The sequence below is a fragment of the Acanthochromis polyacanthus genome, chromosome 12, assembly GCF_021347895.1.
Source record: "Acanthochromis polyacanthus isolate Apoly-LR-REF ecotype Palm Island chromosome 12, KAUST_Apoly_ChrSc, whole genome shotgun sequence".
NCBI lineage: Eukaryota > Metazoa > Chordata > Actinopteri > Pomacentridae > Acanthochromis > Acanthochromis polyacanthus.
This window is the reverse complement of record NC_067124.1, coordinates 29628712-29641465: the sequence shown is the minus strand read 5'-3', so window position 1 is coordinate 29641465 and position 12754 is coordinate 29628712. Positions and strand designations below refer to the sequence as shown.

At 38.7% G+C, this 12754-nt stretch overlaps 2 protein-coding genes across 3 annotated transcripts in view; one reads left to right on the top strand and one right to left on the bottom strand.

Moving 5' to 3' along the window:
• The window catches only part of LOC110963916 (uncharacterized protein C14orf93), a 161174-nt gene that overhangs the window by 130718 nt on the left and 17702 nt on the right, over window positions 1-12754 (top strand). The window contains exon 6 of one of the 2 annotated variants that reach the window (XR_007945429.1): window positions 6368-6404. The exons of the other annotated variant lie outside the window; for it this stretch is intronic. The gene's annotated coding sequence lies outside the window, so the exon portion shown is untranslated. Of the gene's footprint in view, window positions 1-6367; window positions 6405-12754 lie in introns of those variants that run through there. 2 annotated transcript variants of the gene reach the window in all.
• dek (DEK proto-oncogene) lies at window positions 817-12430 on the bottom strand. Its single transcript, XM_051956779.1, has 12 exons — window positions 12294-12430; window positions 10072-10233; window positions 9715-9813; window positions 9089-9198; window positions 8673-8767; window positions 7978-8107; window positions 7482-7823; window positions 5824-5982; window positions 5556-5646; window positions 5294-5436; window positions 5137-5205; window positions 817-1479 (listed from the first exon to the last, which is right to left on the bottom strand). Exons 2-12 carry the CDS (start codon window positions 10193-10195, stop codon window positions 1468-1470), a joined length of 1374 nt encoding a protein of 457 aa, XP_051812739.1. The 5' UTR covers window positions 10196-10233; window positions 12294-12430; the 3' UTR covers window positions 817-1467.

The window sequence follows — 12754 nt, the reverse complement described above, 5'->3', positions numbered from 1 at the left end:
TTGCATCACATTTTCATCATTTTGAACTTTTTGGGGTTGTTTTGCATAACATCTTTTTTTTTTTGCTGTCATTTTGCAATTCATTCTGGTTGTTTTGCATCACATTTTAAACTAGAAAAGCACTCACAGAGCACAGTACTCTGCCAAGGTTGCTCAGTCGTAACATTTCCTACAGATAAGTTCCAATAAGTCAGCAGTGGTCAATTTGTAGTCAGATCACCATCATATGATCGTAAGGGAGTGTTCATTTGTTACCATAGTTACAGTGATGCCATGCTGCTATTTCACAATGACACAGAAATCTTTTAAAAATTTGTGGATGCAGACTGTAAGTCGCATCACTGCCAAAATCTAATCACTTGGTCTTTGCGTCATTTCGGACATTCCCTGAAAATTTTTGTCAAATCTTTTAGTCTTTTTTTGAGTAATGCTGTGCACAGACAGACTCATCGATGCAGACCATCACTGAACTATGCCACATTGCTTGGGGGAGTAAAAATTTGTTTTTTTAAATAATTGTGCAAGTTTTGTGGTTGTCTTGCATCATGTTTTGTTTGATTTGCAATTCTTTTTTGGTCATTTTGCATCACATTTTGGATTGCTTTCCATATCCTCACCTTCCTCAAATAATGGCCTAACTTGGGCAATTATTTTAAGGGGATGTTGGTATTGTAGTGGGCTTTGTGCAGCTTTTGGGTGACGTTTTGCAAACCTGTCCTTGTTATACATCACATTGTGGTTCATTTTGCATACTGTCATGGTCAAACTTATGTGTAAAATGTTTCAGAGCAGAATTCAAACCATTTCCAGACAATGTTGTTCAAAAAGGTACAACTTTAATCAGTGAGTAAATCATTCAGCACACTTCATGTGACAGTTTTAACTAAATTAATGAGAAACAAAATATCCAGAAGAGAACTGTTTCCCGAATGAACAGCGTTAATCAAAAATATCTTCACCTAGTTAGAAACATATGTACAGACTTTTATCCAGAAACAAATGTGAAGAACAAAGTCGAACGCAAAGATGAGCTTCAATTTTAATGAAAATAAAGCAGATTAATTTTTCCATCATCCAAACCACTGCTGTTCAGTCTGACCTGAAAAAAACTTTTCTTTTGCATGAGGCTGAATGTTTGTCAAACTGAAGTTGCAGCAATAATTCAAACAAAGCCGACGGTTTGATCCTGGTTCATTTTTCTTTACACATTTTAGTTTTCGTGAGTTGCTTACAATATAAAAAATACTTTTTTGTCTACTAGTTTTGTAAGATAATTTGCTACTTAATCAAATCCTTGTTTCGGACTCGACACGTGTTAAAGTTCAAGAATGCTGCAGAGTTAAAGTGAAAAGCTCAACAGGAGTCACACAAATAAAAAACATCGTCAACAGCTGAAAACAAACATGATATGAAAGCAAAGAAGTTTCCTCCTCGTGGAGTTCTGCAGCAACCTCGTTCTCCAGGTCTTCATGTGATGAGCTGTGAAGAAACATTCAAAACATCAAATTAAGAGTCAATCCCAAGACGAAAGGCCTTCAGTAAGTTCTACAAGTCAACCAGGAGAACATTGTTGTCAGTATCTTTTAATATTCAGAACGATGTTTAGATGCGACAGTCCAAGATAAGGGAAAAATCAAATCAATCAAAACTACAGATCGTTTTAATTTTGCTTGTAAAGGGGCTTAAATAACCAACAAAACTAACTTTCTGTCGATGTGCTCACAGTAAAGATTCAAGTTCTTTTTGTCAGCTCATTCCTTTCCAGTTCCCAAGTCACGTTTGGTACTCTTGATAAATTCATGTTAAAATGTCTCTTAACTCCAAAGGATCCATTTCCAAGTACTGTATTTAGTTCTGAACTTTTGAAGTTTGGCCTTTGGAACTGAATGTAAGCCTCATCAGCTATCTGTTTTTATGTGGTTGAACTTTGTGCTGATGAGCCACCACACCCTGAAGATCATCTACAAACAGCAGCTGAATGTTTTACATTAAATAGCATTACTATCTATAATTTTGTACCTGAATGAAGAATCTTTAGTTTTCAAAAATAAATGCCAGTTTTCACTGTCTTGTGTAGTTTCAATACAGTTCGTTTGGATCTAGATATCACTGGTTCCTGAGTAATAAACTAACTGATACAGATCTGGTTTAAATGAAGCTTTAGAGCAGAATCAGCACTTTAAGGTTTGACTGTTGATATTCCAACAGTCATTTTAAATTGTATTAAGTGTTCTGCTAATGGGGATACCCTGCCTGTAAAACATTTTCACCCCACTTGGAAGTTTTCCTTTTTTACTGCCATTCAACGTTCAATCACAGTACATTAAATTCTGCTCTTTTGACAAGAATTTACTAAGTTTCTATCTGGGAACAAGACACTGTAGTTGGTAGGTTGGTCCCAAACTCAACTGAAGGTATGAGATAGAACCCAGGAGATGCAGTACGGGAAGCAAAGGCAGCTCTTAGGCACTTAGAGGTTGTAGGGAACATGAAGTGGAGGTTTGCCGTTTAGGTCAGACAGTCCAAAAATAAAGGTCATAAAAAAGAAGGAAGCTGGTAGAGGAACAGAAATGTCCGCAAGAAGAAGCTGTTGGGGGGTTAACTTGGGAGAGTGTAGCAAAGAGGAAGCTTAGCTGGAGGGAACTGTAGTGCATTTTGATTCCTGTTGAGAGAAACTTACAATGTGGTACCATGACCCCAAAACATGAACCTTTGGGTGGGGGAGGACCCATTGTGTATCGGGTAGGGCCGGCCCAAATAGCAGTTTCTGGGCTCCGGATATTTGGCCCCGATTAATGTTGAATGTTATAGAATGAATATTTTCTGTTTCTTTCGTTCCACTATAAAGTAAACTGAACATCTTTGGAGTAAACAAGACATTTGAGAACATAGCTACAGCTAAACGATTTATCCAGACAATAAAGAGAATGTAAATAACTATTTGCAGCACTGATGCATTCAAGTATTCAAAGATATTTATTGTCATTGCATTTCTGCAACAAAACTTTGTTAAAATTCTTGTCTTAGTGAGGAAGCAAACATGTTTAATAAGTTCCTGTTCTATCAGTCAGCAGATAATATCAGGTCAGATGCAGGTGAGTTTAGTTTGTGTAGAAACAGAAAGTTCATACTGCAAACGTCCAAGAGCTGTCTGTAAAACTGGTCTTCACTGCATTCATCTGACAGCTAATTATTTAATTAACAGATTTAATACACTAATTTGCTGAATTAATATATTAATATCCTATTCAGATCAAAAATGTTTTCTATAAATAGTTTAGAGGTCAAACCGGGGCCAATATTCTGCCCACAAACCTGCAGAGCACACTGAGGCTTCAAAGTGACAAAGGAGATGTTTTATGTCAGAAATTACATTTGCAGGATAAAGAATATTAACAGGACTTACTGATGAGGGAGAAAGACAAATATGCCATTCTTAGTATTCCAATGTGTTAAGTAGAGATATTTTTGTGCAAAACAAACATTAAGAGTACTTCTGTTTTCCTTGGAATATGTGCAGACTTCTAGAGATTTGATATTTGACAAAGGCTCATAAAGATATATTCATTTCATTTCTGACATTTTTTCAAGTTAAACAGTGTGCAAGTGTCTTTTTGATACAGATCTAATATACTGAACTAAAAAAAACAGAAACAACCCCATAGCAAGTTATTTAGTTAGAACAAAAGTCAGAAGCATGCGCATGAACTTTGTTTCTTTTTAATCCAGCAGTCAGAAATAACATTGCATGAACTTTCTGTTTCTTTTTAATCCAGCAGTCAGAAATAACATTGCAGTCAACAAAGACAAATCACGAGTGAAGACACGAGTGGTGTTTTCTGCTGACTTCATCTGCCAATCAGAGGCTTCCACGTGCTGTAAACAAACCTCGAGGCACTTCCTGACTTTATGTAACAAGTTTAAAGTGATTCTGTCTCCATCTGCTGCAGAGAAGAAGCAGCTGCAGTTTGTCACTAGGCTGATTGTTTTTCATGTGGAGGTTCCATAAATTCTTTGATTTTTCAGTACAACATGAAATATCTGCATCAATCTGAGTTTTTGGTACTATTTTCTACAGCCCCTTTGCAGAGGAGTCAGAAACTAAATGTTTTATATTCGTGCACCAACCTGACTGATTATTTGGTTTATAAAATGTCAAAAAACAGTGAAGGACTTCAGTTTCTGAGTCAAATCTGATTGCTTGAGGCATCTTTTTTATGGATTTATGCGTAAAATAAGGAGGCAAACATCAAGTTTCCCTAAGCAAGTCGTCCAATCTCAACAGAATTTTAAAAATAAATGAAAAAACAGTAAAATGACACCATCTGTTAGCAATAAAACAAAAGGAATGATCAGATTTCCTACTACTTTAATCTGTGATGTGTGGCTCCATATTGAAAATGACCAAATCTGAGCTTAAAATTCTAAAATGTCATGCAAAAATGATTCTTTATACATGTCTTCTTTAAAAGCTCTCCAAGAGAGAACAGTTTGTTCTAAATAGATGCTCTAAAAACAATAAGTTCTTCACTCCTCAGCACAACTGATTCTTCATCACTGACTCGTTTGTGAGCAACAATCAAATGACAAACCTTCAGAGTTTTCAGTGGACAAATGTGGAAATTAATTAAAAGTATAAATAGTGAAATATTGGTTCTATGTGGAGACTCATTTTCAATCCAATCTTGGTAACACCTGCAGACACAAGCTGAGATTTGGTGCATTTACCCAACAGAACATCATGTCACAGATGAGTAGTTCAAAGACCAAAATGTTTAAAATCAAACAATTCTTTCTGTTTTTACAGTTTCTTGTGGATAAATGGTGTCATTTTGGTGATTTGAACAAAGTCAATAAAAGCCACCTTTAAAATCTGGTCTATCAATCTATCTTTTGTTCATCAAACAGCTGTTAATATGGTCTGTAAAATGTTTAAAAACTGTCTCTCAGAGCCCAAAGTGATTTCTTCAGGTGTCTTTTTATGGCTTTATGTCCAAAACTTGAATATTTAATGTGCTGTGATATAAAAAAAGAAAAGCTTAAAATTTTCAGAATGAAGAAATTGAACTCAGTATGTTTGGCCTTTTTTTTTTTTTTTACAAACCAGAATAAAGAGGACATTTAAGTGTGACTCACAGATTTGACTGTCTGTTTGATGTAGTCCTTCTTGCTGGTCAGGTCGTGGTCTGGGTACGTGTCAAACACCTGAAACACAGGAGGGAAGCTGTTTTCTAAAACCAGAGGAATAAAGTTTGTCCACAGATGCTGGCTGCAGGATGACGAAGCGTCTCACCCTCTGGCAGATCTGCTTCATGGTCATCTCCTCCAGGTTGGCCTCCTTCAGGAGACTCTGCACCGTCTCCTTCAGCTGCTCGTCGCTCGGAGCTTTTTTAATCATCTTGATGAGCGGCTCGTCGTCGTCCGTACTGTCCTCCGCTGCAGAGAAACCCATGAAAGAGAATCAGAATGAGAGGTAAAACTCTCTGCAGACAGTCAAAGTAATCATCAGTCTATAGAAAGGTTTCTAAATTCACTAACATGAACAGCGTTCTCACCTGTGTTTGTGTTGGTCTTGCTGTTGCTGCTGCTGTCAGCCTTCTTTGTTTTGGCAGCAGGTTTGGCTGCAGCAGTCTTTTTCTGTTTGGGCTGCAAACCAACAGAAAAGTCACATAGTGGAGAGATGAGCTTCAAACATCCAGAACAAGACACTGGAATTATATCCAGACACAAAATTGCTGAGAGAACATCAAACATGCAAAACATTACAGCCTCCTAAAACACACATTTTACACTCCTCGTGCTGTTAATCTGAAAATGACTCACCTTTTCATCATCATCACTGTTGGCGTCAGACTCCGACTCGTCTGAAGCTTCCTTCTTTGCTCTCTTCTTAGGAGGACCCGCCTTCTTTGCGGGTGCTCTCTGTCTTTTCACCGGTTTCTTGGGTGCAGCTTTCCCTCTGCTGGACTTGGATTTGGGAGACTGACACAAAAACGGTTTCAGACGTCACATTTTGTAACAACAAACGTTCAGCTTTGTAACACACGGCAGCTTAGAAAGAAAAAACGATCGGTATCTCATGAAAATGTGGAAAGTTTAAGATACAAACTGATCTCATTATTACAAGAAACTTCTTATCTTTTCATAACGTGAAACACGTATTTGAAAAAGGAAACTGTGGAGAACCAAAAAGTTACAGAATGTGACTAATTTACATGATTTAATAACAAAAACTGATTATCTGTGACAGAGTTCTACAAGGGATATTAACCAAATATCCATTCATCCATCCATTCTCTATAAACCGCTTTATCCTCACTAGGGTCGTGGGGGGTGCTGGAGCCTATCCCAGCTGACTCGGGTGAAGGCAGGGGACACCCTGGACAGGTCTCCAGTCTGTCACAGGGCTACATATACAGACAAACAATCACACTCACATTCACACCTACGGGCAATTTAGAGTAATCAATTAACCTCAGCATATTTTTGGACTGTGGGAGGAAGCCGGAGTACCCGGAGAAAACCCACGCATGCACAGGGAGAACATGCAAACTCCATGCAGAAAGATCCCAGGCCCACCCCGGGATTCGAGCCGGGATCTTCTTGCTGCAAGGCGAAAGTGCTAACCACTATTCCGCTGTGCAGCCCTTAACCAAATATGTCTTATTTAAATATTTGCCAAAAATAAATTGTTTGCCTGAACCTGAATCGGCAAAAAAAGAGAAAAGAGAATTCTTCACTCCTCGGCAAAACTGATTCTCTGTGTCTGACTCAGCTGTGAACACAGTCGAAGAGCAGAGAGGAAATAAAAAGAGCGACTGTGAGGAACATTAAGCATACAGGACCAGGAAAATAAATGCAGCATGGCTCAAAAATGAGGAGTAGGTTGTTGGAAGATGCATTCAGCTTGGTGAAACTAATTCATGTTCAGAGTAGAGACAAAAAGTTTGTAGAGGCAACAAACATATAAATTGTAAAAAAAATATATATATATATCTATATATATATATAGATATATATATTATTAGTATGTGGAGCATCCCTTTTTTTCCACTATTGGAAACAATTTTTGTAAAATAGGTGCAAAACAAACAACCAAAATGACCACAAAAATTAAAACAATGAAACGCAGTGCAAAACATGAAAATATCTACAGTTGTATGATGTGAAATTGTTTCATTTTAATGAGAAAATCTCAAAAAGTCAAAATATCATATTGTGTAAAGTAAAAATATGTATATATACAACATGATAATCTCATTATAAAACAAAAATAAGATGACATATATAATGAGTTTCTGAGGTTCAATCTTAAAACTGACTGTTCTTGGTGTCTCGGCTACAAACTTCCACATCATTCAGGAAACAAACTAAAACAGAGAATTTAAAATAATCACATCAGTGATTAATCAACAGGTGATAATTAACTAATCAATGAGCTCCTGCTGGTTTAAAGAGAGACATATCAGGTTTATGCTCACCTCATCATCATCATCCTCATCCTCATCATCTTCGTCGTCCTCCTCTTCGTCTCCAGATTCCTCTGACTTGTCCGACTGGTCCTCGTCTTTCTCCGATGGTTTCTCCTCAGCATCTGATCCCTCAGCCTCAGCAGAAGCTCCGGCCCTCTCATCTTCCTCGTCATCATCTTCGTCGCTGCTCGAGTCCATGACGATGGCTTTGGATTTGCTTCCTGCTTTGGATTTCTTGGGGCTGGACGATGAGCTGCGGGCTTTAGGTTTGCTCTTCTTCTTGGTCTTGGCCTTTGAATCGTCGCCTGACAGCTTCTTCTTCGATTTCCTCTTCTTCTTCACGGGAAGGCGCTGCAAAATGAAAGCAAGACGTTTCTACAGATGGGCAAACTGCGAGGTCTCAAATTCAACTTTCTTTAGAAATTAACCCTAAAAATAATGATACAATTACTTGGGGATTGAGGAAAAACAAACTGCTTTCTACTGGAAACACAGTTCAGCTCACCTTCCCGCTGTTTTTCGGTGCCACGAGGAAAGTCAGGATCCTGTCCACCAGATCTGAGTGGGTCCCTTTCTTCTCCAGATCCAGAACGCTGCACATGACCTTCAGCTTGGGGTTGGTAAAATTTGAACTCCTGAATTAAAAGCAGAGGAAAGACAAAGAGAAGTTGTCAGTTTGTCCAAGAGAACAACTGTTTCTGAGGTAAAGAGCTTTAACTGAACACAAAACTAAGATATAAAGAACTTCTATACTCCAACCGCGATGCTCAGCTCAAACAGATGAAATATTGGTAAGTCAATTATCAGATAATTAGCAATTATCAGCAACCACTGCTCAGGAAGTTCCACCTCCAACTATAAATCTATATAAAATAAAATGACAGAACACAGATTAAGAAAACAGACGGAACTACAGGCGACAAACTAATTGATTTCAATCAATCGATCAATCAGTAAACACAGGAGGACATCGTAGCATCACTGTGTTGTCATCTCTCCTATTTCTATTGTACATATTCAGATACAGTAACTAATCTGGTTTTACATGTAAGGTTTAATACTATCTAATGCTGGTAATGCATGGCAGCCTTTCTTGATGACCAATACTCAATATCAGCCCTGAAAACCACATCGGTCGATATTATGAAACACTCATTCATGTAGTTTGTGACGATCTTTTCTCTCTGAACAGAAACTTACTTGAGAAGTTTTTCTCGTTTTTTATTGTACTGTTCGCTGTCGGCATCAAAAGAAAATCCGTTAAACAGCCGCAGGTTCTTCTTTAGCGTGGAAATCTGAGGAGGGAACAAATAATAATCTCACACACATCAGCAGACTTAAAATCCTGTTCGTATACGTGTAATATTAAGCTTTCAAGTTGACATTTGAGGCCATGTAGTACAAAAGTGCAGCAGGAGCCTTTGATGGGAGTTAAGATAATATGTTGGATTCAAATTTGTCAGATCAGACTGTATCAGCTAATCTGTAAAAAATGGTTAGTGGGCTTTAAGCTTTGTGTCTTTAGTGTCTAGGCTGTTTGGGATAGACGTTATAAGTATGAAAAACTGAGACTTCCTCATTAAATGCTCTTCATTTACAGATTTCGATGTTCGTACCTTTCCCGGTCTGTCGAATAGGACGGCATGCAGAGGTTTCAGATCAGCCGGTTTCATCTTGGTGATCTGGTAGCTGGTGCGAGGAATATCTCCTAATTTATCTCCACTGCCTGAAAACATCAAAAGTAAACAAGCTCAGTTTTCATACACCAATCAGCCTGCAATCTAATGCTGAAAAAGGAGCATCGGTTAAACTATTCTTCGACACTTTACACACATTTTAGATTCATTTTCATTCACATTTACAGATTCACAGATGTACGTCTCAGCTGCTGTTTTTAACGGTGAACAGTAAATACAACTGTGATCTTAATGGACTAAAATATGCAAAAAGATGTTGGTTCGTTTCTCCAGTCTTCAAAAAATATATATTAATAAATAATATTGTGAATATTAAGATACCCTATTGTTTTTTTTTTTTACTGTTAGACGGGGGGGAACATCTGCAGAGAATAACGAGACATTTTACACACTGTTCAGAAAATAAACATTTGTTGGCTGCAGCTTTAAGTTCTATGATGGAATAATAATATCCCACCTTAAGTTTTTTGAGCGTTAAGAATTTGACAAACCGAAAAGAATGAAACTATTTTGTAAAGCTACTCCCTAATAAATATACTATTTACCATCTCCAATCTTGAGCTTCTCCATTTGCTTCGGTGCCTGGAAGTCGAGTCGCTCCACAGTCTTCTTTGTCCGCTTTCCCTCCAGGATTTCACCCACAGCTGCAGCAACACGGTGAAAATAAAAATCAAACGGCTTTCCTGGGTTCCATCAGACAACAACTGAACAGATGACCAGCAGAAATTCTTTTCCTACATGCATCGCCAGGGTAAAAGCAGCTCCAGTTTCTGTGAACCCCAGACCGAACATGCCGTATGTCCAGGAATTATTTAATATCAAATTCCCGGTTTGTGAGTCAGAGTGGTTCTAGAGGTCGAAGCACCACAGACAGATTCAGAAAACTGTCTGATTTATGTTACCGGATATTTTGGAGCGGCTCTTGTTTGGACTCGTCTGGTCCTCCTGCGACGTCTCCTGCTGGTCCTCCACTTCTTCCTCGGACACTGCAGAGCTGTCCATCGCTTCGTCCGCCACGTCGCTCATATCTGCTCTGTAGCAGTTTGACCCAGTATCAGTTAAACCTGACAGGAGAAAGACAAACATGTTTACAGCAGCAATGAAAACCAACAGGGGTCAGTGACACAAAAACAAAGTTCTACCCATCTCTGTTATTATGAAAATTATTGTATTTGATGATTGAATATTCTCATTCATTTTAATACTGTGTGATGTGTGCTAAAAGCTGTTTGCAAAGGAGTTTGCAGGATAAAAAACCATTCCTAACCGCCCGCCTGCAGCAAACTAGACGTGTAACTCATGCTTGTGTCTTTATTAAAAAACTAGGCTATTTTCCACCTTTGACGGTCACTTGTTCAGATTGTGCTCTGTTTATGTTGATCCCTCACACAAGTAAAACTTTGCTTTGACTTGAGAGACGACTCTGAGTATTACTCTGGAGGAGTCAGGACTCTACTGAAAAATATTCCTGACATTTATCCTTTTAAAAACATTCAGACAGTTTCATAACCCAAAAAAAACAACCAATGTTGAGACCAGCATGTTTTTGGACTGTGGGAGGAAGCCAGAGAACCTGGAAAAAACCAACACATGCACAGAGAGAACATGCAAACTCCATGCAGAAAGATCCCAGGCCGAGACATGAACTGGAGATCTTCTAGCTGCACAGCGAAAGTGGTAACCACCGAGGATTAGCACTGAGGTGAACAAACTGAGGATTTAAATTTAACTTTACGAAACGCTTTTAAAATGTATGCAGACTTTACACTAATATATTGTCAAGTCTAAAAATTAAAAATCATCCATACATCTTTTACCAGGTAGGTGGTTTTACCTGTAAAAACCAAAGAATTTTCTAATGGAGTCTGGCAGCTTATGGCTTTATTGTGAATCTTCTCATAAACTCAGCACTAAGTTCAAACTAACAGATGTTAATGGAGTTACCCTCCACCAGTCCACCAGGTGTCCCTGTGATTTGCTTGAGAGCCTGAGTAGAGGTTCATTAGTTGATTGAACCACACCTGGGTCCAGTTCTCAGCTACATAAGGCCTCCATCATTATCAGCTTCCCTCTATGACAGGAGCTGTTATCTCCAGGAGCACCAGCAGCATAATTTTTGGGGTTTGTTTGATTCTTTAATGCATAGTTTATTTTATTTTGACTCTGTTTCAGTCACCACACAGTTGTCTCCCTGTTTTTGTTACAGTTTTGAGCCGAGGTTTAACACAGAGATTTAAATTTCCTTTGGCTTTCTTAGGTTTATTTATAGGACTGCAGAGCTGACACTGAGTGTAAAAGTCTAAAAAGGCGTCAAACCAGGTACTTGTTTTGTTTTTCTGGTCACAAAACAGAATTTCCAAAGGATTTTAGCAGCTTGGAAATTTGTAACGAGAACTGAACAACAGAATTTTGCAAGACCGTAGTACTGACTGAGTTTATTTGCATTTCCCTTTACTGTTTTAAAGCCATACGTAGAATTGTAGCATTGACTCTAATTTCTTAAGCCTAAAAATTAGATCCTTTATTTTTGCAACCAAGTGCTTTTGTCTATGAAAACAGAATTTTAAAAGGAGTCTAGCAGCTTGGACAACACTACCAGCTTTACAGTGAATTTCCTGTTAAATCCAGCATTATCTAGTGACTGCAGAAGGAGCACCTTTCTTAGATTTTATTCTAGTATAACATTAAGATTTACGGATTTTAGTTTTTCCGTTTTGAATCCTCCTTTCTTTACAATAAGATGTACTTGTGGATTGGCGCGCTGCGACTTTAAGCTTTCAAACCTGTTAGCGCGTTAAGTTAGCCCGCTAACAGTCTGAGCTACAAACCGCAGCTTTCACTCCCCATGTGCTGCTTCTCAGGTGCCCGTGGGTCGGTAAGCTGCTGTTAACTAGTTAGCAGCTGAGTTTAAATATTTAACCAGACTATAACTAGTAGTGAGCTCTGCGCGCAGTTAGCAGTCACCTGCTAACACGGACGTTAGCCAAAATAATGTTCAGCTGCGCGTTTCAGATACAAACGGAGACACGGAGCGACTCTGACCCGCGACGGACTCCGCTCACAGGGCATCGAACTGCCGCAGTTTACCAGGTGTGCGCCGGTAACCCAGTTAGCAGAAGTTTACCTGGTTTCACTGATGAAGCTTTGAGATGCGTCTCAGCTGTCGGCGTCTGTTTTTCAGTTCATGATGGCGGTTTCTCAAGGGGGCGGAGTCTAACGCGGCGGCTACTTCAACGATTGGACCGGAGCCCAATGACGCAGCAGTTCTTCGTGTTGCTACTGACGGATGGAACCGCGTTAGTGTTGCATTACCGCCTCCTGCTGGCGCTTCTGCCATACAGCAAAATAACACAACAAATGCGTAGAACAGCACAACCCATAGGTCCAAGTTTCAGTGATCACAGCTGAATTCAGTTTATTTGCAGTGTTTTTCTTTGCGGCCTGAATTTTCACTTTAGTCTTAAGTATTTGTTTTGGATTGTTCGTAAAGAACGAGAGGACATGAGTTACACTTCAATTTGTAAAAATGCAACTACTGAGAGGTTGTTTTTTTTCTTTTAAATCCTTTTAAGGCATTACCTACAC

Bases quoted from the DNA above. Each gene is read 5' to 3' on its own strand.
- dek (XM_051956779.1), bottom strand. From the start codon at position 10,195: ATGAGCGACGTGGCGGACGAAGCGATGGACAGCTCTGCAGTGTCCGAG. The intron at 9,814-10,071 runs GTAACATAAATC...GTGTTGCTGCAG, and splicing joins GAGCCGCTCCAAAATATCCG to CTGTGGGTGAAATCCTGGAG. The intron at 5,437-5,555 runs GTGAGAACGCTG...GTTTCTCTGCAG, and splicing joins CAAGACCAACACAAACACAG to CGGAGGACAGTACGGACGAC.